The 21,505-nt window shown below is 45.1% G+C and overlaps 2 protein-coding genes across 2 annotated transcripts in view; one reads left to right on the top strand and one right to left on the bottom strand.

Annotated features, from left to right (window-relative positions):
• kif18a (kinesin family member 18A) overlaps positions 1-12,240 on the bottom strand; it is a 34,388-nt gene extending 22,148 nt beyond the window's left edge. Inside the window, exons 1-6 of the mRNA XM_088935063.1 lie at positions 12,171-12,240; positions 10,010-10,445; positions 8,577-8,734; positions 7,048-7,152; positions 5,969-6,079; positions 5,281-5,478 (exon numbers count right to left, since the gene is read on the bottom strand). Coding sequence (XP_088791189.1) covers positions 5,281-5,478; positions 5,969-6,079; positions 7,048-7,152; positions 8,577-8,734; positions 10,010-10,331 — 894 coding nt within the window. The 5' untranslated portion in view covers positions 10,332-10,445; positions 12,171-12,240. The remainder of the gene's footprint in view (positions 1-5,280; positions 5,479-5,968; positions 6,080-7,047; positions 7,153-8,576; positions 8,735-10,009; positions 10,446-12,170) is intronic.
• Positions 12,241-12,957: 717 nt separating this feature from the next.
• mettl15 (methyltransferase 15, mitochondrial 12S rRNA N4-cytidine) overlaps positions 12,958-21,505 on the top strand; it is a 106,436-nt gene continuing 97,888 nt past the window's right edge. The window contains exon 1 of the mRNA XM_088935079.1: positions 12,958-13,015. The gene's annotated coding sequence lies outside the window, so the exon portion shown is untranslated. The remainder of the gene's footprint in view (positions 13,016-21,505) is intronic.

The raw sequence follows: 21,505 nt of genomic DNA, 5'->3' as shown, positions 1-21,505 counted from the left end.
GAGTGGAAAGAGCTCCCGTCTCCGAACCAGTAACCAGTGTCGCCGCAAGACACTCAAAAGTTTTACGTGCTTCTGATCACTGATTTTTTCCAGTGCCTTAGCCTTGCTCCTCAGAGGGAGCTACTCCGCTCATACCAAGATATAAACATAGAAACCTGCACATCTGTATGACAAACACTGCAGCCTCAAATCTCAAGGTTCTGCTCCACTGTGGAAGAAACAAGCTTGATCCTGACAGAAGGAAGGGAAATAATGCACCTTGCCAGAGCCCCCCCACCCCCCACCCACCTAGGAAGAAATTCCACACATTTTAAGAGCAGCCCGGCATTATCCACCCCGAGAGAGACGAAACCGAAGATACTGGAGATAAAATGAAGTCCGCAACACGGCACTCGAACCACATTCCCATCTGCTGCTCCTGAAATGCGAAGCATTTGCTGGCAGGCAGAAGGGAAACAACCTTGGCCCGGGCTCACGGCCGGAAAAAAAAAAAAGAGGGAATTACATCCGAACCCCGCGCCAACAACAACAACTCTGCAGAGCAACAGCTGAGTATCAAAACGCGAGGAAGAAAATGAGATTTTACAGTGGGAAGAGCAGATCGCCGGGGCTCTCCCTCTGCTCAAAAGCTGGGCTTTGTAAAAAGACATGAAGAAATTGACTAAAACATTCAAATCGAAACGTGCCGTTTACAACAGAAATGTATAACAACGGGAGAACGGCACAAACATTCTATTAATATAATTTCTTGGCTTGAAATCCCGACAGGCACATTTCACTTGACCATTTTCCAATGCTCCTACCCCACCAAAAACCACTCATTGGGACACGCCAACGATAAATAATAAACGAGCTATAGCACTTCCACATTAAATCATCACACAGTGCACTGCAGGCCAGCTGTTTCATTCTCAGGCTAAAACGCTTTACATCTGGAAAGAAAATTTATACATCTCCATTTGAGGCACGGGAATCGATCACCTCATGGGAGCCCTGTCTCGCTGAGGGCAAAGGCTGCTTGGAGGCTGCTACAGTCTCTTCGTCCCACTTAAGAAAATTGGCTGTTTCATTAGCGAGATCAACTTTGGCGAAGCCCGTTCCCCCACAGCAAGCCCCCGGGGAACTGCAGACAATGCTCTGTTCGTACTGCCATATAAAACAGGTTTGGGTCATCGGGTGTCGTTAGTAACAATTTTAGCTGCACAGACTGAAAGCGCATTCGAAGGGATGGGGGTGGCGAGGCCACCAGAATCGCAACACAATAGATGTTTACCTTGGGCATGAAACTCAATGGAAGCGCTACCTTAAGAAAGATCAGCCCTCAACAACTGGCATGAATTATTGGGACATCGCAGCCCAGTGGGCAAGACACAAAAACATTAAAATAATGTCACACTTTTCCCGATTACAACCATGCGATGCATTCCAAACAATCTTAAAACAAAAAAAGCCCGTCTTTCAGACTGCATTCTTAAAAGTGTAACCGCTACACATGCCTGTTGTGAAATCCTCCATAGCCATTCTGTGAAACCCTAAGACCTGGGGAGGGAGCACAAGGTAGCTGGAAATTTGATGGCAGCAGCTTCATGCAAACAGACAGGAGCCCGTGATGGAATTCTTGGATGTCGTGAAGCCGTGCAAACAGAGCAGAGGGAAAGCCAAGGTGGGCTCTGTGTAACATATAATCACAATTTTGTCCCCCCCCCTCCCCCGCAAGCAGTTTCAGAATTCCAGCCCATAAAAGTGCACATCCAAATCAGTCTGAACGTAAGGACTGACTTAAAGGTAGCGCCACAGGATTGTCAATTAGAAATCTGTGCATTGCCAGGCTCTGCAACAAACAGCTTAGCCATAAACTGCCAAAGAGAAAGGGGTCAGCCTGACAAATAAGATATTCCTGTAAAAGTTCTACAGAAAAACCCGCAGACAGATGGAAGGCTATTGGGTATCTCGGGCTGCTTAATCTGGAACAAAATGATACTGAATGAAACGTCTTTGCACTAAGGGAACCTGCAAAATGGATAAATTGACAAAAAAACCCGTGGCCTCTCCTTTTGTCTTGCAGCAGATGTCCCAGTGCAGTGACATCTAAAGAGACGAGGACAGACAGGCACAACTGCACAGGCAGACCCTGCTCATCCTGTAGTTGGGGGATCATATTACTGTACATTGACGGTACGTTCAGACATAAATGTGAGTGCCTTACATGCAACCTTCCCCTAGGGACAAGTGGAAGCTGAGACTACTTAGTAACAAGCTAATGAATGCAGATAGTGTGAAACAATACCCAAATGCTCTAGATCAGCCTAGTCCACAGAGCCAGCCATAAACCACTCGGAAAAATGAGCCAGTTACAGAACAGGATTGGCAATGGAGCCTGAGAGCAGCGCGTTCGTTTTTGTCTTAAACACACTAAAAAAATAAACATCAAACACCACATAGCACTAACAATTTCATGTAGCAGCTTCCATATGGCTCTGTGAGTAATTCAGCAACTTTGTTCACGTTAAAGCTTTGTTTTTCAGACCACCTCATCCAACCAGCTGTGGAAAAATACTTTTTTTTCCCTCCTTTGTAACATTCCCCCCCAGCTCTGGGACAGAGCTCACAAAATTCATAACTTATTTTTTTGACTGGTGATGCAAATGCACTTTGTTTTAGAAAGAAACAGCAGACGAAGGCCACATTTTAAGTATTTTAACCCCACATTAACACATTTTACTCAAGTTTGCTCTAATCCACTCTCCAACAGCGGAACCCCATGAATTAGAACCGATAATATACCCTCGGAGCATCGTAAAAAATATGGGATTGATTACGACAGCATAATGGCTTCCATCACCTGTTTTACTGCTTAGGAGGCTTGGAGGCTCATGCAATCACAATTTTGTTTAACCCTTCCCGTCTGCGAGCAAGCCTACCAAACCTTATAAAACGTCTGCACAGATGCAGCGCGACAACGGTAATCCTATAATACAGAACTGGGGTTAACTCTGCAGCTCAGTGCTCAGGCTAGTGCTGGAAACAATTAAAGTCTCAAGAGCAACCCCCCGAGACTGGCAAAGAGTAACCTTTGGATATGCAGCAGTCCAAAACCAAGCTGTACAGGTGGGCTGAGGGATTCCATTAACGTAATATATTTACAAGCGTTGTGTGTGGGTTCCATAAGAACCAGCACTGAAACTTGGAAACAGGCAAAGGACGCGTCTTGCAAATGTGGGCAATGTAGTCAGTTTTCAGCAATTTTCTCTTCAAACACAGCACACAATTTCAAGTCAGGGGGAAAAAAAAAAGATCACCTCAAGGCATAATTCCAAGGTATATCCTCAAATATGAGTTACAAAAGACGGATTAGTGGGGATCGTCTATCAATCCGTCAAGTCAAAGGCAAGAATGTACAGCACTCAAATAAAATCAGAGGTGCAGCCAAGAACGACAGCCAAAACCCAGACAATAAAAAAACGATAAATGTGATGCCGGTGGGATACTTTGAATGAAAGAAAAACAGTTACAGTATTCGAAGAAAAAAAAATAACAGGGTACGTGATTGAGTAGATGCGATCTTACAAAAAAAAATGTTCAGTGTAAATCTTCCCCTTTACACTTTTTTTTTTCCTGTAAAAGGCTCAAGTGAGCAACTATCACAGAGTAGGTGTATGTCCTGTTGGCAAACGGCTCAGTTTGTTTACGCCAACATAGCAGCTCTTCATTACAACGCAGCAAGAGCTGCTGAGCAGGAGAACAAGCCCAGACAAAGACTTCAGTATTATCCATGTGACCTTAGACAATTTAGGGAAGACATTAAAAATTAGCCCCTTACTAGAAAAGGATTTCACAGCAATAAACTTGGCAAAAAACAGGAGAAAAGGCACTTCAACTTTTATGTGCTGGATGTTCCCAAGAAAGAAATCTGGGTGTAATTCAGACAGAGCACTTAAAGCTTTTCTAAGAAGAACCCACACAGAAACTCTCCTGAGGGTAATTGTCATTGCCATGGATTTCATACAGAATAAAACCAATGACACATACTTATCTGCCTCTGTTTAACTGGCCTTCAATTTTAAATATCAGCCATGGAAGAAAAAGGTCTTTTTTTTTTCCCCAGACCAAAAAGTGCTTTTGCTCTCCTCTCTTTTCCTAAATGAGCGTTTAGAATGCACCGCACACAGTCATCTTGTTTTTAAGTCTGTTCAGCTGTCAAAACTTCAACTGTTAAGTAGTCTGCACAGCTGGCTGAAGTGTCATATAAACTGGGTATCCTGCTACTCTTCAACTATAAGCAGACAGAGCTTTATCAAATGCACCATGGCCTAGGAGAACTCTCCACCATTGGCAACAGTATGTATTCATCAGAAAGACAGGCCCAGGTGCCACGTGAGAGGCATCAGAGCTCCACCTTTGCCCCGTACACCAAGAAGTCAAGCATCAAGGGAGCAGCTCGGAGAAGGTTCAATTCGGGCGCTCGCAATCGCTGAATGGAACCGTCACAGCAGGCACGGACAGCCACTGAACTGTGCGTCAGGCGCAGCTGGGAAGCACAGAAATGGAAATGAACCATGAGCGCTTTTAGGATAGAAAGGCACGAGGCCCCCCTTTCGACACAAGACTTCGTGGGTATTTGGAAACAAAGTACATAGAACATGAAAAGCCATTCAAAATGAATGCTGATTTAAGGAAGACTACCGGAAAAGACTAACGGAGGAAGCCGTTGGATCAACAGGCTCCAATAGACGCCGGGTATCTACCTCACGCTCGTACACCCTTCCAGAATACTATACATCACACTGCCTTGCCACTGCAAGTGTCTTATCTTTCACTGCCAGGCGTCCAACTCCAACCCTCCTCCACTCACGTTTCAGCGCAGCATGAGATACACACACCAGGAAACCGTATACTGTGCTCCGGCAAAAGATAACTAATTACAGAAGGGGAATATTACACCTCCAAACTTCAACAAAAACCTCCTCTCTTAAAGCAAACTCCCATGTGTCACGAAGCAATCGCTCAAAAACAAATTAGGAAGAATTCCCATGTTAGCGCTGTCCTCGCCTAGGTGGAGCTCTGGTCACTCTTCAAAGGCGCAGGCCCAGGCGGAAAGCGTCTAGGATTCAGCAAGGAACCAGAGAACAACAAAAACGAGAGCAGAGAGTAGAGAACGGGAGACCTCAAACCCTTCGGACTTGAGCCGAGCCGCACCCGCCGGAAACGCAGCCATCGCCGCCCAGGAACGAGCGCCATGGCGACGCGGCGCCTCGCGCGCGAACGGTCGAGGCCGCACACCTTAGGGTCCGCCAGGGCGTTGATGACGTTTCCGAGGGCCAGCAGCGACCGGTTGATGTTGGCCCCCTCCCGGAACCTGGCGCCTTTGGCGTTGGTGGCCCTGGCGCGCTCGGATCCCGCCAGGTCGATGAGGCTCATCTTGGCGATCCGGACGTCCTGGTTAAGGCCGGCCGTTTTCTCCCGCTGCCGCACGTAAACCTGGAAAGGAAGCCAGGACGTGTCACCCGGAGCGTCTACCAGCCCCGAAAGGAGAGGCAATCGTGCGGAAAACGCAGAACCGTACAATTTCGGCACGTCTTATGTTCTAACAATGTCATTCAAGTCGAAAATCCCTTGCGGAGTCCGGATGTCATTTTCTTGGTGGAAAGGAATTTGAAAGGCTTAAACAAACCAAAATCAAACATTCATCTTGCGCACATTAAGACAAGGATGCAAAAAGACCCCATAAAAAAAAAGCAATGAAGCCTACAAAAAACGTTGCAGAACTAAGGAAGATGCAGAATTTAAGAAAACGTTGTAGCTTTAGTTGAACAAATCGAGGGATCTATCTTCTAGGTTAAGCTACATGAAGAAACATGATCTATCTTCATGTTTCTTAATGTAGCTTATCCTAGAGGAATCTCTCTGACCTCACAGGACGTATTATTGCACCACACCCGATGGAGACGGTACCCTCTCACCCCTTTACCTGAAACACTGCGTGGGATCGCGACGAGCAGGCATTCACATCAGTGGGATGCTGTGTTCGATTGCGGTTTCCATAATCTAGAGCTTCAAGGATATGCTCTGTGGATTTTGGCTACAAAGTGATGGGCAAGACACAAAAGAACCTTGGTTATCTTTAGAGGCCTTTAATCAATGCTGGGATTTTTCATTGATTTTTTTTTTAAAGCGAATTAAAACAAAAGAGAAAAACAAAAACGGTGGCTGACATCGCGTCTCCGGCTGCTTATTAACAACCACCACAAACAACCCCAGCGAACAACTTTCTCAAGTGACCAAGACCAGAGGAAGAAGAGGAACTCTAAAACACGCAAAAAAACGTCTCTCTTTATAGTTCTAGAATCCACGTTTCTGCAAAGGAATTAGTTGAAGTCTGGAAAAGTGTTCCAGCAGTGTATCTGGGGACTAACTCAGCGGGACCTTTCATTCAGCTTCTCAGCCACAAATGAGCAAAATGGGCCAAAACGTTACCGATGAGAGGCGGCCCCCCTTACATTCTTAATAGTGCAATATCTATCGAGTTGCAGCCAGAAGTGTGAGAACCCAACATCTGTTCATCATTACTGTATTTTCGGAGACCTGTACAATCATCACGTTAAACGATATTTGACAGTCTAATAACCGTTTGGAAATTAGAATCATTTTCTAATACTCTTGTATTCATACAGGGTTCAAGTAACAAGTAAAAAAAAAAATAGAGCAGTCAATTCTAAAAAATTTAAATGGAAAATATTTTTTTTTTCCCCCACCTAAGCTACCATGGCTATATTCAGCCATGATTTTGAAGCCAGTTCTTTCAAGAACCTCTGGAGGAGACAGCTGGATCAATTAGCGACCAAACGGACTAGATGGGGTGAACAGCCTCCTCTCGTTTGTAACTATTTTATGGTCTTCTGCTTGCGAGGATGGATGTTCAATAAACGTAGAAGAGATGTCGCTCCTGGTTGTGTTACACCATGCTGTCAGCACGGTGGATCAGTGTTATTTTGTTAATTAAAGGTGCTCTAGTGCCCAGACCACCGCAGGCTAGACACTGGCTCGTACCTGATGCAGTGTGAGTCCCTGAACCACCACTCCCTTAGCACTGTCTTCTCGGACAGCCAAGGGGCCAGAATTCGTCAGGAGGTCCCTGATCTGCTCGTTATAAACCTGAGGACAGACACAATTACTCGCGTAGGTTCATCCTGGGACAGGCACAATACCGTCACAAAAATTCAGCACGTCCTGTAGATGCATTCATGCATGATTTCTTTTCAGTCTTACTGACAGATAAGACGTTTAGTATTTGTTAAATATGCCATTTGAACAGTGGTTTCTTGCCAGCAGCTGTTTCATTAAGTCCTTGTTTTAGAAAGCTGGCCTCCACAACAAGACTAATTTAGAACTATATGCGATCTTGTCCACATCAGCTCAAGCAACAAAATACATCCAGAGAACGTGGTTTATTGGAGTTCACTGTCCTCCATTACTTTCATGTTAAAAAAATAAAACACCTCATTGTGCTTTTGTAGCTTTTTAGGAAGAGTTTTCATGCTAAGACCAGGCTATTTGGTCATGAAGGGGTATTATATTGCATTATATCCTCAAATCCTCTGGACGAGGATTAAGAAAGTTTTGGGTTATAATCAGAGCCAGTATAAAAAAAAAGTGCCTCTAAGAATTTCTTTATATAGGCTCTTTCCCTACATCAGGAGTTCTCAATCATGGGTCTGGACATCCACACACCTGTCATTTTTTGTGCCAATAGAAGTTGTCCATTACACCACTGAAATTGTAATGGACTTAATAACATCATAAAATTGAACTGTGACTGTTTTCAGGCTAAACCTACTTTCAAAAAATTCATTTTCTAGTTAAAATCAAACCCCAGACTCTTGAGATGGAAAAAAAAATACTTGCAAATGTCACAATCAAACAGCTTATTAATTCAATTAAGGCTTTAATTGGGTAATTAAGCTCAGCAGGTGTGTGGGCCTCCAGAACGAGGACTGGGAACCCCTGCTTATACCTTTTACACCCTGAAACAGAGCAGAATATAGCTTACTATGATAAAACAGCAACTTTCCAAACCGAGGATAGCAATTTGCATATTTTATCCTGCGCAACTACCCAAATGTCAGTTCTTAGTTTACAATGAAGGAAATTCATTTCAAGGTTAAATCAAGCTCTCCTTTTTTTAAAGGCCTAAGACGCACCTCTCCCACTGGAACAAAATTAAGCAATACAAAACAGCCTCAACGTTATCAATAATCCCCGCACAACGTTAACGTCCCATTAATCGACCCTAACAATTCAAACTCATTAAAGAGACAAGGCAACTTAACAAGAATCAATTGATTTAAGTTGATTTAATCAATACAATTAGCGCCAAAAGGTGACGTGACAGTATTGTAAGAAGCAACAATGTCTATATGTAACTATATAGTTTTAAATATCTTATATGAAAACACATACTTCTATAAAGTAGTGTGTGTAAAGCAACGACTTCAGGCACGTTTGAATTTCAGAGGAGTCTGGGACCCCCAGCCAAGGACTAAAAGGATAAACAGAAAAAAAATTCCATAAGCACTCACTTCCAGATAGGAGACGGCAATGTCAAAGACCTTCTCATCTTGAACCTGCTCGATACGGCTGTACAGCTCCTTCATGGTGTGGTACATAACTCCAGGGTCCTCCGCCGAGCCTAACATAGTGTGGGTCTTGCCCGCCCCCGTCGCCCCATAGGCAAACACTGCAACATTTATGGAACACAAAGTGAAACGTTGTTTTCGTCACCAGCTTCAGTCCTCTAGTCAAGTGCATCCAGTGTTCTTTTGCGTTGGACCACTTATAAACAGGAACCCTGCGACCTCTTGACCTCTCACACACAATGAACAATGCTTGTCTGGTGGGAAGGGATGGTGCACCAGAGCACAGCCAGCTTGCATTCCCTTTATTAACTTTGACTTGCAATGGCTTCATTCCTTCTTTCGCTCCGCCATGCGCGCCCACGCCAGATAAGACCCTTCTCACCCGATTTTCTTTTCTAAACCTAGTTGATACACAGAGGGGGGGCCAAGATGGCAGCACGGATGCCGAAGGACATGATGCAAGCCTCAGTGCAGACCCCCCACCCCCATCACCCCCGGGCGAGAGCGAGACGGACTGGAGTGCACAGCTCGTTGATTGGCCCTGGCGACCCGAGAGTCAGCCTCCAGTGGGCAGGGGGCTCAGAGCACATTCCCGTGACACTCAATCAATGCTCTTCCATCAGGGCCACCATTATGTGGCGGAGCAAAGCTACAAAGGTACATCAAGTCAGCTTTCAAAAAGCAACTCGGTCTGCATGCAAAATGAGAATCCCCCCCCCCCCCCCCCCAACTTCAGCTGCTGGATGCCCCAAAATAGTTTAAATAGTTCACACAGCAGGAAGACAATACCCCCCCCACTTTCTCAATCTGAAACTTGCTAAACAATGTGTCACTCTGATTGAAACACAGCTCCCTCCCCGCTGTTCGACTCACACCAAGGATACATTCTGAGAGCTCCACTGAGAGACAAATCACAGAAACACGGAGAAACCCGTTTCTGACACGCTAGACTGGGTGTTCCCCCCCCCCCCCCCAAAAACACTTTGGACCACAGGGCCCCTGCTTCAAGACGTCCCCATCTGGAAGGGACCCCAGTTTAAGCATTAAATCAGCTTGAAGCTCCTAATCATTAGAAATGATCACTATTAGAAGGTTCAAAGCAGATCTTCAGATCTAGATATTTATCAATCGCCGTCTGTGCAGTTCCGCCGTGTAGCACTGTCGTGTTTAAACACTATCCACACAGCGCTCGGGTAGAAAGGATCCTCTCTGGTTTTGGGGACACCGAGCACTCTAAGGGCCCCCAGAGAGAAACATCCATGCTTGACGGACGTCATGAGACACTTCTCCGGCATCAACAGGCGGACAAAAGGTGGACAGGCCCAAGTCAAGGCCAGGCCACGCTACAACTGGCCAGGGGCAACCCCGAGACTCACCTGTGCAGTTATATCCATTCAGGACCCCGTCCACTATTCCTTTGGTGGAGTTTTCGAACACCTGCAGCTGGCTGGCGCCCTCCCCGAAGACGTGGTCGAAGACGAACTTGAGATCCTTGTTGGCCTTCTTGGTGATGTCCCTGCCCGGCGCCTTCTTGTGGAAGAAGCTCACCTCCTGCTCCTTGGGGTCGAAGACCAGCATGTGGCCGTCCACCACGTGGACCACCTTCCTGAAGCCGCCCTCCCGCTCGCGCCCGCTCTCCGGCCGCACGCGCACCGCCACCTTCACGTGGTTGCAGACGCCGCTGTCGCCGGCGGACATGGTGCCCCCCTCTGTGCTCTCTCTCCCGGCGGGTCTGGGCCGCGCAGTGGCTCTGCCGGAGCCACGCAAGGAAAACCGGTACCACGATATCCACAGACGTACCAAGGATCAGAGCTGGGAAAAACAACAACAACAACAACAACAAAAAAACATGTAAATGCTTAAGCAATCAACTCACTTTAATATCAAGCAATCACTGCATTTGATGCAAATTAATGATAATAGCTGCTTCAAACCAATTAGTGATTTCAGCATGTTGTCTGCTTTTTTCCCCCACCACCTTGTGCCAGATGAACCCCTACAAATATGAATTTAAGCCATTATGACTTAAACTTTAAACCATTGTGACTGCTGGCATAAGTCATATCCCCCTGCAGCTCCCAGCTGGCAGCCCCCAGCTGGCAGCCCCACTGGAGCTCAGCAGGTGTGAGCCTGGTCAGTACCTGGATGGGAGACTCCTGGGAAAGCTGAGGCTGCTGCTGGAAGAGGTGTTAGTGGGGCCAGTAGGGGGCGATCACCCTGCGGTCTGTGTGGGTCCTAATGCCCCAATATAGTGACGGGGACACTGCACTGTAAAAAGGTGCCGTCCTTCAAATGAAATGTAAAACCGAGGTCCTGACTCTCTGTGGTCATTAAAAATCCCAGGGCGTTTCTCGGAAAGTGTAGGGGTGTCAACCCGGTGTCCTGGTCAAATTTCCCCCTCCCTTTACCACTCATGGCCTCCTAATAATCCCCATCTCTGAACTGGCTTCATCACTCTGTAAAGAGAGCTGATGTGTGGTGAGTGTAGTGGCGCACTATGGCTGCCGTCACATCATCCAGGTGGGGCTGCACACTGGTGGGGGTGGAGGGGATCCCAATTACCTGTAAAGTGCTTTGAGTGGAGGGTCCAGAAAAGCCCTACACAACTGTAAGGAATTATTATAAGCTGGCAAAAACCAAAAGATGTTTGCCTTCTTTTGGGGTGTAAACAGAAAACTTAAAAGACATGTTAAAATGATCATCCAGAGAGATTTTAGGATTGATTCAAAACTTAGAGATTAGAAACGAGAGTTGTGTGGTACTCACTAAAGATCCAAAACTTCCATTCAGCCTACACACCCCCATCTTGGGAAGAGATCTGTGGCAACATTCTGTCACCGCCTATTCCACTCACTCGCACTAAACACGTTACACACATCTGAAATCATCCATTTGTTTTCGTTCTGAATCACCTGAGCATGTTTTGCCACCCGGAAGTGGAGGCTATGACCGGAGTCTTGGGCACTGCTAGCGCCCAGCCTGATCCCGTTCTCCTCTCCAGCATATTAGTGTACACGGCTAGCCTGTGAGGCACGGCAGAGTCAAACGTCTCCAGCTCTTCCTGGACTTGACCGACATTTTCTTTCGCTCAGCACGATTGAACGAGACCCCCCCTACCAACCATTGTAGAGCATTAGAAAACCAACCAACTTCCCCGATCAGCAAAACCACGCAAGAAAAGCGAAAGAGAATGAAAACGGTGATCGTGCAATGTCCATTAACAGGCCGGTCACCACCTCGCACCATGTTTTGACACTCTGCCATTGAACAATTCGCAGTATTAGGAAATTGAAGCCGAATGCACTAAAATTAAATTAACGATTTCAAAGTCGTACTTTCAGTAGGATGCAATATACACCGTGGAGTCGATTTAAACCACTTTCATAGTGCTAGAGCAACAATGAACAAGTAAACAAAAACAATTTTATGAATCGACCTAACGGCCTGGTTAGCAGCACCCCTACGTTCAGGCCGTGCATTTTTCAAACTGTGCATGCCCAGAGCCCGACAATCCCTTTAAAAACGGATAAAACTCACCCCTTTTTTTACATCTGTTAACAAAAAGAAACCGCCTTCGACAAGTTATTTTAACTTAAATGAGCAACCGGCCTTGTTTTTTTTAAAAAACAAAATAACGACAATCCTCCCTAGAGCATTTCCAGCAGGCACTCGCACAACATTTTCAAATTCCAGACGCTTTACGCCCGCGGCAGCCGATTGGCTCACGGGCGGTGACGTCACGGCACACGCCCGCTGACGTCACGCGTCAGATGGCGTAGCCAGCGCATGAATGGAGTGGGGAGAAAATCTGGGAGTTTCAACTTCTTCCTGCCGCCCCAGTTTTCAACATAGCGTGCAATGCTGCAACTACTTGAGCAGCACGCTGTTGCTCTTCGCTGGGGGGGTGGGGTTTTGGGAAAAGTGTTACCGAATCCCCAGCCTGTCTTTGGATCAACTGTTTAATGGGAGATAATCGATCTCGTTACAAGGAAAAGGAGAGGCGAATACACGCAAAGCTTTTTATTAAATTATAAAATAAATAAACTACCCTCACCGCTCTAGATATGTAACGTGAATTACTTCCACTTCGCTAATTTCATTGCAGCAATTTTTTAATTTCTATTTTTTTTCGCTGTTAGGCGGTAGACAGACTTTTCAGTGTCATTTTGTTTTCGTAATCGTTTAAAATACCACCTTATTTTTTTTTATTAAGGCATAACTGTAAAATCTGTATAATATTCCAAAGGTTTAACGCTGAACAGTACCATACATTTACAACACCGGAACCAACGTGCCTGACCTTTGTTGTAGAGTAGAGCAGTTCTCGGTGATGTACCGAATTTGACATCACCTCTGCCGGACTCCTCACGTGTGCCCACTGTGTAAGTTAACATTTTAATTTAACTACAGTGGGAGTTAATGCGGTATGCAGCAATTGTATGTTTTCTGTAAAAGGCTCAAGTTGATACTCTCACTGCTCGATCTATAATTTAATTTTATTAATTTATAAAACACAAGACCGCCCTATACAACGTTTTTATGACTGCAACAGTACGCATTTTGATTACAGCGGGTATTTAAAATGCCCAATTAATCTGATGGGGATTTTGTTTCAGAATACGGGCTAGAGTCGGATCACCCCTTCGATAAATGTGTCAGACAGTAGCATAAACCATGTTGTAAACGTTTCACACATGAATGCCTTTTCTGACCGGGGTGTATTAACGCATTTAAGAGAATATTCCAGCAGGGAGTTGGAATAGTGATGGCAGTTTGGCATAACATGGAAATGAAGTGATTATTCCATCAAAACAAACAAAAAACAGCTCTTTCCATAGGAACGGTAGCGTCTCAACTACTCTGTATAATGGCAGTTTTAGGAGAACGTGTTACCATGTGAACTTGTGGGGGATGCAGACGGTTAGCACGTCGTTAAGGGCTCTGATTTAACATAAAATCTAATGTCTGTCTCCTTCAGTTGTAACCTGCGAGACCCGGTATCGCCTATGTATCCCTCTGCCCTTGGTGAAGGCCCAGCTTCCTCAGATAATCAGTATGTGATCTGGTGGCGCGTCTAACAGTACTACTTACACAACCAGCTTCACAATGGCTGTACTATCCCCTTGGTGGCGTTGCTCCGGTTTACAGCTAAAGGCAAGGGATGAGACAGCCAGCCTGCATCACACATCGGTGTTGTCCAACTATTATTAGTTAAGACACGGGCATATAATTTGAAAGCAGCAACACGTTCTCCTTAGTTCCCGAAGACGTGGTGCTCATGGCCCGTGTTCTGTGCTGGCGTTAAACTGTTTCTACCTGAACACTTTGGTAATTTCAAGTAGGTTAAATTCAAGTTCAAGTAGGTAACGTGACCCCAGAAAGAAGGCTCCACAGCCGAAACGTTGTCCCTCTTTTCTTTCCAGCATGAAATAAACCTTTACTTGTCGCTGTGTTAAATTGATTACTTTTTCAGTAGAATTAAAGGTGTCTGATTGTTCTGTCGATGACGGGAAACCGCACACGCCTGCTTTTTAGGGTCCACTCAATCAAAAGGCAGACCTCACCCCACAACAGACAGGACGCACTGACCCAGCAGCGATCAAAGAAGAAGAGCCTGATGCAATAATGGGGTGTAGGGGGTAGTTCACACTCCCGTCATAAGAAGTGAAATCAGGAGGCCTCCCAGCTGTCAGATAGATAAAGGCAGGTTTGCCAGCTGCTGTTTTCTAAACCTAATACCGTACGTAGCTCTTAGGATTATTTTGATTTCTCATCCTCAGCCCAAACTCTGAATGCGGACTCGTCGTAGTTTTTTTTTTTCCAGCGCTGCTGTGGGTTTCTAAGCGAAGGCGGCGTAAGACGGGAGGTGGGAGCAGAGAGATAATTACAAGACACGTGTCTGCAGGCATACGTCTATAAACAGAAGACAGATGTTGCAGTAAATTCCTGTTAATCTGTAAACCCCAAATACTAATTAAAGCACCCGGAATACCTCACAAAACAGCTTGGGTCTGATAAACGAAAGAGTTTTGGGCTGCCCTTTCCAGAACTTTCTCCCCCCGCCCTTAAAGTGAAGTCCCGCATCTGATAAAATAATTCTCCCCGTCTCCGCGGATCACCTTCCGTAACTTCAGCGTCCGCGGGAGATGGGCACAATCTTGTTTTCATTTGCAGGAAGAAAGGTCAAGGAACGGGGGAAGTTACCTTATCGATATGGAATCTGGAGGCTTTGCCTTTTGTTTTTTTCCGTTTTGCAGCTGTGTATACATTCGAAAACAAAAACATTTCCTACAGTATAAATGGCATAGATTGCGAGAGAAGGGTATGAGGCAGGACGTGAGCGCCAGGTCTTGTGGTTTCTTTTCCAGCTTAAGTGTGAGTTGAACCGCTAACTGGCTCAGTTTGTCGGCACTAACACGATCCCTTGCAAATGACGGAAGAAAGACGAAGGACTGGATGACAGACCCGTAAATTCAGTGAGGGGTTTGGCGAATGCATCTGCTGTTACCAGAACTGGATACACCTAGCTAACATTGTTCCTCAGCGGCGTGCATCTTTCCGGTTTTTGCCGTTAAAATAATACAATCTCTTGTCCCACACGAATTAGAGAGGGAAAGCGTCCAAAAGCCCATCAGACGCTAGATGCAAGGGCTGTAACTGTAGACAAATGACAGGCGCCTATGCGTGGATAGCGCACAACATTCAAGCATCCAACAGTCCCTCGTATTTGTGTTGGTGTAATTAAACACAGAAAAAAAAAGGACTTTGGCTCCGAGACTAAGCATTTTTTTTTTCGTCTTCAAAGATCAAAAAGAGACGTTCGTCTCAATTCTGCCACGGTTTATATTAGCCCTGCCTGTGTTTCGTCAGATGGGAGTAATTTGGACTTTATTTAGCTTCTTTCGAATGGGAAATGAAACAGGCCGCCTCAGTATAATGGTACACATTAAACATGTGCTTATTTTAGGTAGGTTCGTTTTGTGTTTGGATCTCTAACAAAAAAGTCAAACATTTTTTTTATATCTGGATCACATTCTCTCGTTTACTTGAAATTAATTTGGGGTTGCTTGTCCCGTGTTTAAGAGATGCAATGTTGGAGTACAGGAGCCAGGAGGGTGTGGGTAGTTCTCTCCCATCTGCAGGAGGTGTATAAAGGATACAAAATCATGTATAAATGAGATAGATTGGCAGCCATATCACTCTGCAACTCACAACTTAACAACCCACTGGAGCTCAGCAGGTGTGAGCCTGGTCAGTACCTGGATGGGAGACTCCTGGGAAAGCTAAGGCTGCTGCTGGAAGAGGTGTTAGTGGGGCCAGCAGGGGGCGCTCACCCCGAGGTCTGTATGGGTCCTAACGGCCCAGTATAGTGACGGGGACACTATACTGTAAACAGGCACCGTCCTTCAGATGAGATGTAAAACCGAGGTCCTGACTCTGTGGTCATTAAAAATCCCAGGGTGTTTCTCGAAAAGAGTAGGGGTGTAACCCTGGTGTCCTGGCCAAATTTCCCATTGGCCCTTACCAATCATGGCCTCCTAATAATCCCCATCTATGAATTGGCTTCATTACTCTCTTAGCTCTCTTCCCCACTGAGAGCTGGTGTGTGGGGAGTGTTCTGGTGCACTATGGCTCCCGTCGCATCATCCAGGTGGGGCTGTACATTGGTGGTGGTGGAGGGGATCCCCATTAGCTGTAAAGCGCTTTGAGTGGAGTGTCCAGAAAAGCGCTATATACAGTGCCTTGCGAAAGTATTCGGCCCCCTTGAACTTTTCAACCTTTTGCCACATTTCAGGCTTCAAACATAAAGATATAAATTTTTTATTTTATGTGAAGAATCACCAACAAGTGGGACACAATTGTGAAGTGGAACGAAATCTATTGGATTTTTGAAACTTTTTTAACTAATAAAAAAATGAAAAGTGGGGCGTGCAAAATTATTCGGCCCCTTTACTTTCAGTGCAGCAAACTCACTCCAGAAGTTCAGCGAGGATCTCTGAATGATCCAATGTTGTCCTAAATGACTGATGGTGATAAATAGAATCCACCTGTGTGTAATCAAGTCTCTGTATAAATGCACCTGCTCTGTGATAGTCTCAAGGTTCTGTTGAAAGCGCAGAGAGCATCATGAAGACCAAGGAACACACCAGGCAGGTCCGTAATACTGTTGTGGAGAAGTTTAAAGCCGGATTTGGATACAAAAAGATTTCCCAAGCTTCAAACATCCCAAGGAGCACTGTGCAAGCGATCATCTTGAAATGGAAGGAGTATCAGACCACTGCAAATCTACCAAGACCTGGCCGTCCCTCTAAACTTTCAGCTCAGACAAGGAGAAGACTGATCAGAGATGCAGCCAAGAGGCCCATGATCACTCTGGATGAACTGCAGAGAACTACAGCTGAGGTGGGAGAGTCTGTCCATAGGACAACAATCAGTCTTACACTGCACAAATCTGGCCTTTATGGAAGAGTGGCAAGAAGAAAGCCATTTCTCAAAGATATCCATAAAAAGTCTCGTCTAAAGTTTGCCACAAGCCACCTGGGAGACACCCCAAACATGTGGAAGAAGGTGCTCTGGTCAGATGAAACCAAAATCGAACTTTTTGGCCACAATGCAAAACGATATGTTTGGCGTAAAAGCAACACAGCTCATCACCCTCAACACACCATCCCCACTGTCAAACATGGTGGTGGCAGCATCATGGTTTGGGCCTGCTTTTCTTCAGCAGGGACAGGGAAGATGGTTAAAATTGAGGGGAAGATGGATGCAGCCAAATACAGGACCATTCTGGATGAAAACCTGTTGGAGTCTGCAAAAGACCTGAAACTGGGACGGAGATTTATCTTCCAACAAGACAATGATCCCAAACATACAGCAAAATCTACAAAGGAATGGTTCACAAATAAACGTATCCAGGTGTTTGAATGGCCAAGTCAAAGTCCAGACCTGAATCCAATCGAGAATCTGTGGAAAGAGCTGAAAACTGCTGTTCACAAACGCTCTCCATCCAACCTCACTGAGCTCGAGCTGTTTTGCAAGGAAGAATGGGCAAGAATTTCAGTCTCTCGATGTGCAAAACTGATAGAGACATACCCCAAGCGACTTGCAGCTGTAATCGCAGCAAAAGGTGGCTCTACAAAGTATTAACGCAAGGGGGCCGAATAATTTTGCACGCCCCACTTTTCATTTTTTTATTAGTTAAAAAAGTTTCAAAAATCCAATAGATTTCGTTCCACTTCACAATTGTGTCCCACTTGTTGGTGATTCTTCACATAAAATAAAAAAATTATATCTTTATGTTTGAAGCCTGAAATGTGGCAAAAGGTTGAAAAGTTCAAGGGGGCCGAATACTTTCGCAAGGCACTGTAAGTGTAAGCAGTTTTTATTAGATACTTTATTAATCCCGTGAGGGAAAATGCAGAAGACAGGAAAACAGCATGAAAAAGCTTTTGTTAGTTTTTTACCAATGCATTTAATTAGGTGATAGTGTTGTCTTAAACTGAAACAAAGGCCTGTCTGAAACTCTCCAATTGAGTGAACCCCCAGTTCGTCTTTCCTTGACTGAAATAATGGAGTCCAGTTCTTGGGTGACTGGTGGAATGGAAGGTGGAGTCTAACTGGACTCCCCAAGCATCTGTCCGGATTTTCATGAGTTTTTTAACAGGAGGAGTATTTTTCAGCAGGAGACTTCTCGGTAAAGGGGACAGATCAGGCATCGGATAACTGTAAAGCCTTGGTTGAAGCTGTAGTTGTCTAGCTCTTGAGACGTTGAGTCAGCTTTCTTGTTTAAGGTAGGAAGTGAATGCTTGCAAATAGGTAAAGATAGCGACTAGGTTTAATAAGTCAAGTCTTGCATCGACAGAATTGGTCACACACTTGTCTGTGGCTCATTCTCATGTCTTTAAATTTGGTGAATTCATTATTCTGCAGAGGAGGAAAGCATCACATACTTTGTACTGTAATAATGTTAAGCAACAGGTGTCCCTGGGGGTATTTGTAGTCTTGGGGTGTCTCCCTGCTGAACAGCTTAGTCCAGGTGCTGTTATTTTTCTGTGAGGCAACAAATCCCTTAGGGGCCATGCGTCCTAATATTTGCGCCTATCGGGGGGGGGGTACACACAGTATGTGAGTGGGAGAGGGGCGCCGTGTCTTCTCAGAAACTGCTGCCCCGACAAATTCTAACACACCGTCTGAAGCAATTGTTTCTAGGTCCTTGCATTTGTAATCTCCGAGGACATGAAAAATGCAAAAGATTTCGTCCCTATTACAATAAACCCGTTTAGAGGTAAATCCAAGAATTCCAACACTGTGGTGATTTATTGAACTCTAATAAAGGATGTGCATGATGCAACTATCGGGGTGACAGCACTGACTTTTCTAATTTGGTAAAGGACAAATTTGACTAGCGGACTAAATATTTCATTAGACAGCTTGTTAACAATGGTCTGGTTGGTCGGCCCTTAAATATTGGCTTTCAAGAAATACTTTTACGTCTCTGAGTATTTGACTTGTTTTATTGTGAACGTGTAGGCCTAATCATTTTTTTTCCCCCTGTAAGACAAATGAGAGAATGCAAGAGTCAGGAAAATTGGTAGAGCCGCGCAGACACTTAACAGGCTGCGCTGATTGGCCAACGAGAGGTTGCCATGCAAACGAAGAAGAGGTCTATATTTTTTTTTTCTTCAAAGAAAGACTCTGTTATTAATGCGAAAGTTATGCAAAATCATTTGGTAGGGCTTCAGTCGTGAAACAGGTGCTAAAGAATGTGTCATCTGTTTGTGACTAAATCCTATCCACCCTCAAACGCACACTGTTCTTCTGCAAAAAGAACAATTTTTATATATATATAGATATAAGCTACGTCATGAGCTATGTTAGTAAGCCCAACCGTTTCAGTGTCACTGTATTCTTTCTATGTAGGGGCTGTGCTGAGATATAGTCAGAAGAGTTATGTTTAGCTGGAGCATCAGAAGGACACCTGAGTACAGGGATCTCATGTGTACATTCTTTTACCAGCATTGTTTTTGTCCAATGCTCTTGTCTTTCTTCTGTATTTCCTGCGGTGTATATTCTCCTCTATAATGTGCATCCTTCAAGTTCCTGTATTTAAAGAAACAGTCCTCTACAGTACAATGCTGTTTTTTTGTTTATATGCAAGAATGATGATGGTAACTGACAATGATGGATTAACAAAACAACAGGGAATCAGAAAGTACCAGTTTTTGTAATGCAGAAGACTTCTACAGTGGCACTGTGGCTGCTGTGAAGTGAAAAGTATGAAAGGCAAATAATCGCAGTAAGTTTCTGCCCTCCCTGAGCTGCAGCAGTGTTTTGCTTTGAAATTTAAGGAGTGCAACATGTGGGTGACAACAGAGTGAGTCACCGGCTCTCTGCGGATTTTCCTAAATTAATAAAGTCCTGTTTGAGACACGCAGTGGTGTGAAAACCCTGACACACAATTCTGGTGGCCGTCACGTATCCCCGTCTCTCCTGAGCCTCCAACACCAAGACAAGACAGCAACGCTGCAGTGTGCTGTATTTAAAATATCAGCCATCTGTTCCCGAATGTTTTTTTTTTCCTTGACAGTGGTAATGTATTCAGGTTGTGAATCCCAAAAACTCGCACTGATTTTTGAAGGTGCCTCAGTGCACCCTGATTTCTCTCTTCCAACTTTGTCACTGCAGATCTCTGGGTTGGTGGTGTGGTTACTCATACAGAATGATAGGGTATTGCCTGTCATTGGGAAGTCTTACATGGCCTGCTGTTCTTTCCTCAGTTCAACCCATTGCTCTGAAGCTGTTGCTGCCAATGTTTAAAGGCTGTCACAGATCCCCTGCTAATTTCTGATGACCCCTCTTTCTTTTGCTCTGTGGCGATGAAGCCAAAATAACAGTTTGCTGAGCAACTGGAGCGTCTTCTTCACAAATCAAGAGGCTAATGTTTGAATCCCCATGAGACCTGCTTCCTTCTGGCTCACTGCTCAGCATAATGGACAGGAGAAGCGGGGACAGTTGATGTTGGGGTGCACGATGCTCTTGGACGTCCCTGACCCCACAATTAACAGCCCACTATCTCAGCCTGTTGCTTCGGGGGGAAAAAAAAACCAAAACGCATACAAATCAGTCGATCCACAGAAAGATATATTTAGTTTCCTTCAGAGTGATTGTGTTTTCTTAGTGCGCTCTGATTACTTGCGTCTGGGACTGTTGCAAGTGTGGTCAGACAGGGACTGCAGTGTTAGCTCAGGCACAGAAAGAGGTTTTGAAAAGTAGCACTTTCAGTACTGAAATTATCTGATCTTTGCACTTGCTTCCGTATATAAAAATAGGATCAGGTCAGACGTCTGTGCGCTGAGTAAATATTGTGGTGCAGTTTAGTCTGACCGACCCCCAGTTCTAGAATGCCCTGATTCACGTTCTTGTCCATGCTGTGGTGGGAGCTGTGCAGGGTCCCATGCACTGTTATCGCGTGGTGTATAAGTTCTGTCAGCTCTCTTTGCTCTGGGAGTTAGTCGTTTGGGTTCCCTGCCTCCTCCTTTCCCCAGAAGGGTGGTTTTCCATTTCTTGAAAACGAATTTCTTGACTTATTTTCTTTTCGCGAAAATCGTCCCATGCATTGCATGAGGACCTTCTGCTGCCTTTTCATACAAGTGCTGAAAAGCGGCCCGCACTTAAATGTGCTTCTTTTTGCACCTGTTCTGGTTTCGCTAGAGGAACAGCAAACCGACTCAACAGAGAATGTTTAGTGGCGTTTGCACCTTCTTATAAAGATGTTTTATGGCTCATTCAGGGTGACTTAAATTTGTGCCTGTTTATCCAACAGAACATTTTAGTGGAGCAGTCTGAGGGAATTTCTGAACGCTGGCTCACCT

This window comes from Atractosteus spatula, chromosome 16, assembly GCF_055471065.1.
Source record: "Atractosteus spatula isolate fAtrSpa1 chromosome 16, fAtrSpa1.hap1, whole genome shotgun sequence".
In the NCBI taxonomy this organism is placed as follows: Eukaryota; Metazoa; Chordata; class Actinopteri; order Semionotiformes; family Lepisosteidae; genus Atractosteus; species Atractosteus spatula.
The sequence above is the reverse complement of the archived record's forward strand: the minus strand, read 5'-3'. Positions and strand labels throughout refer to the sequence as shown.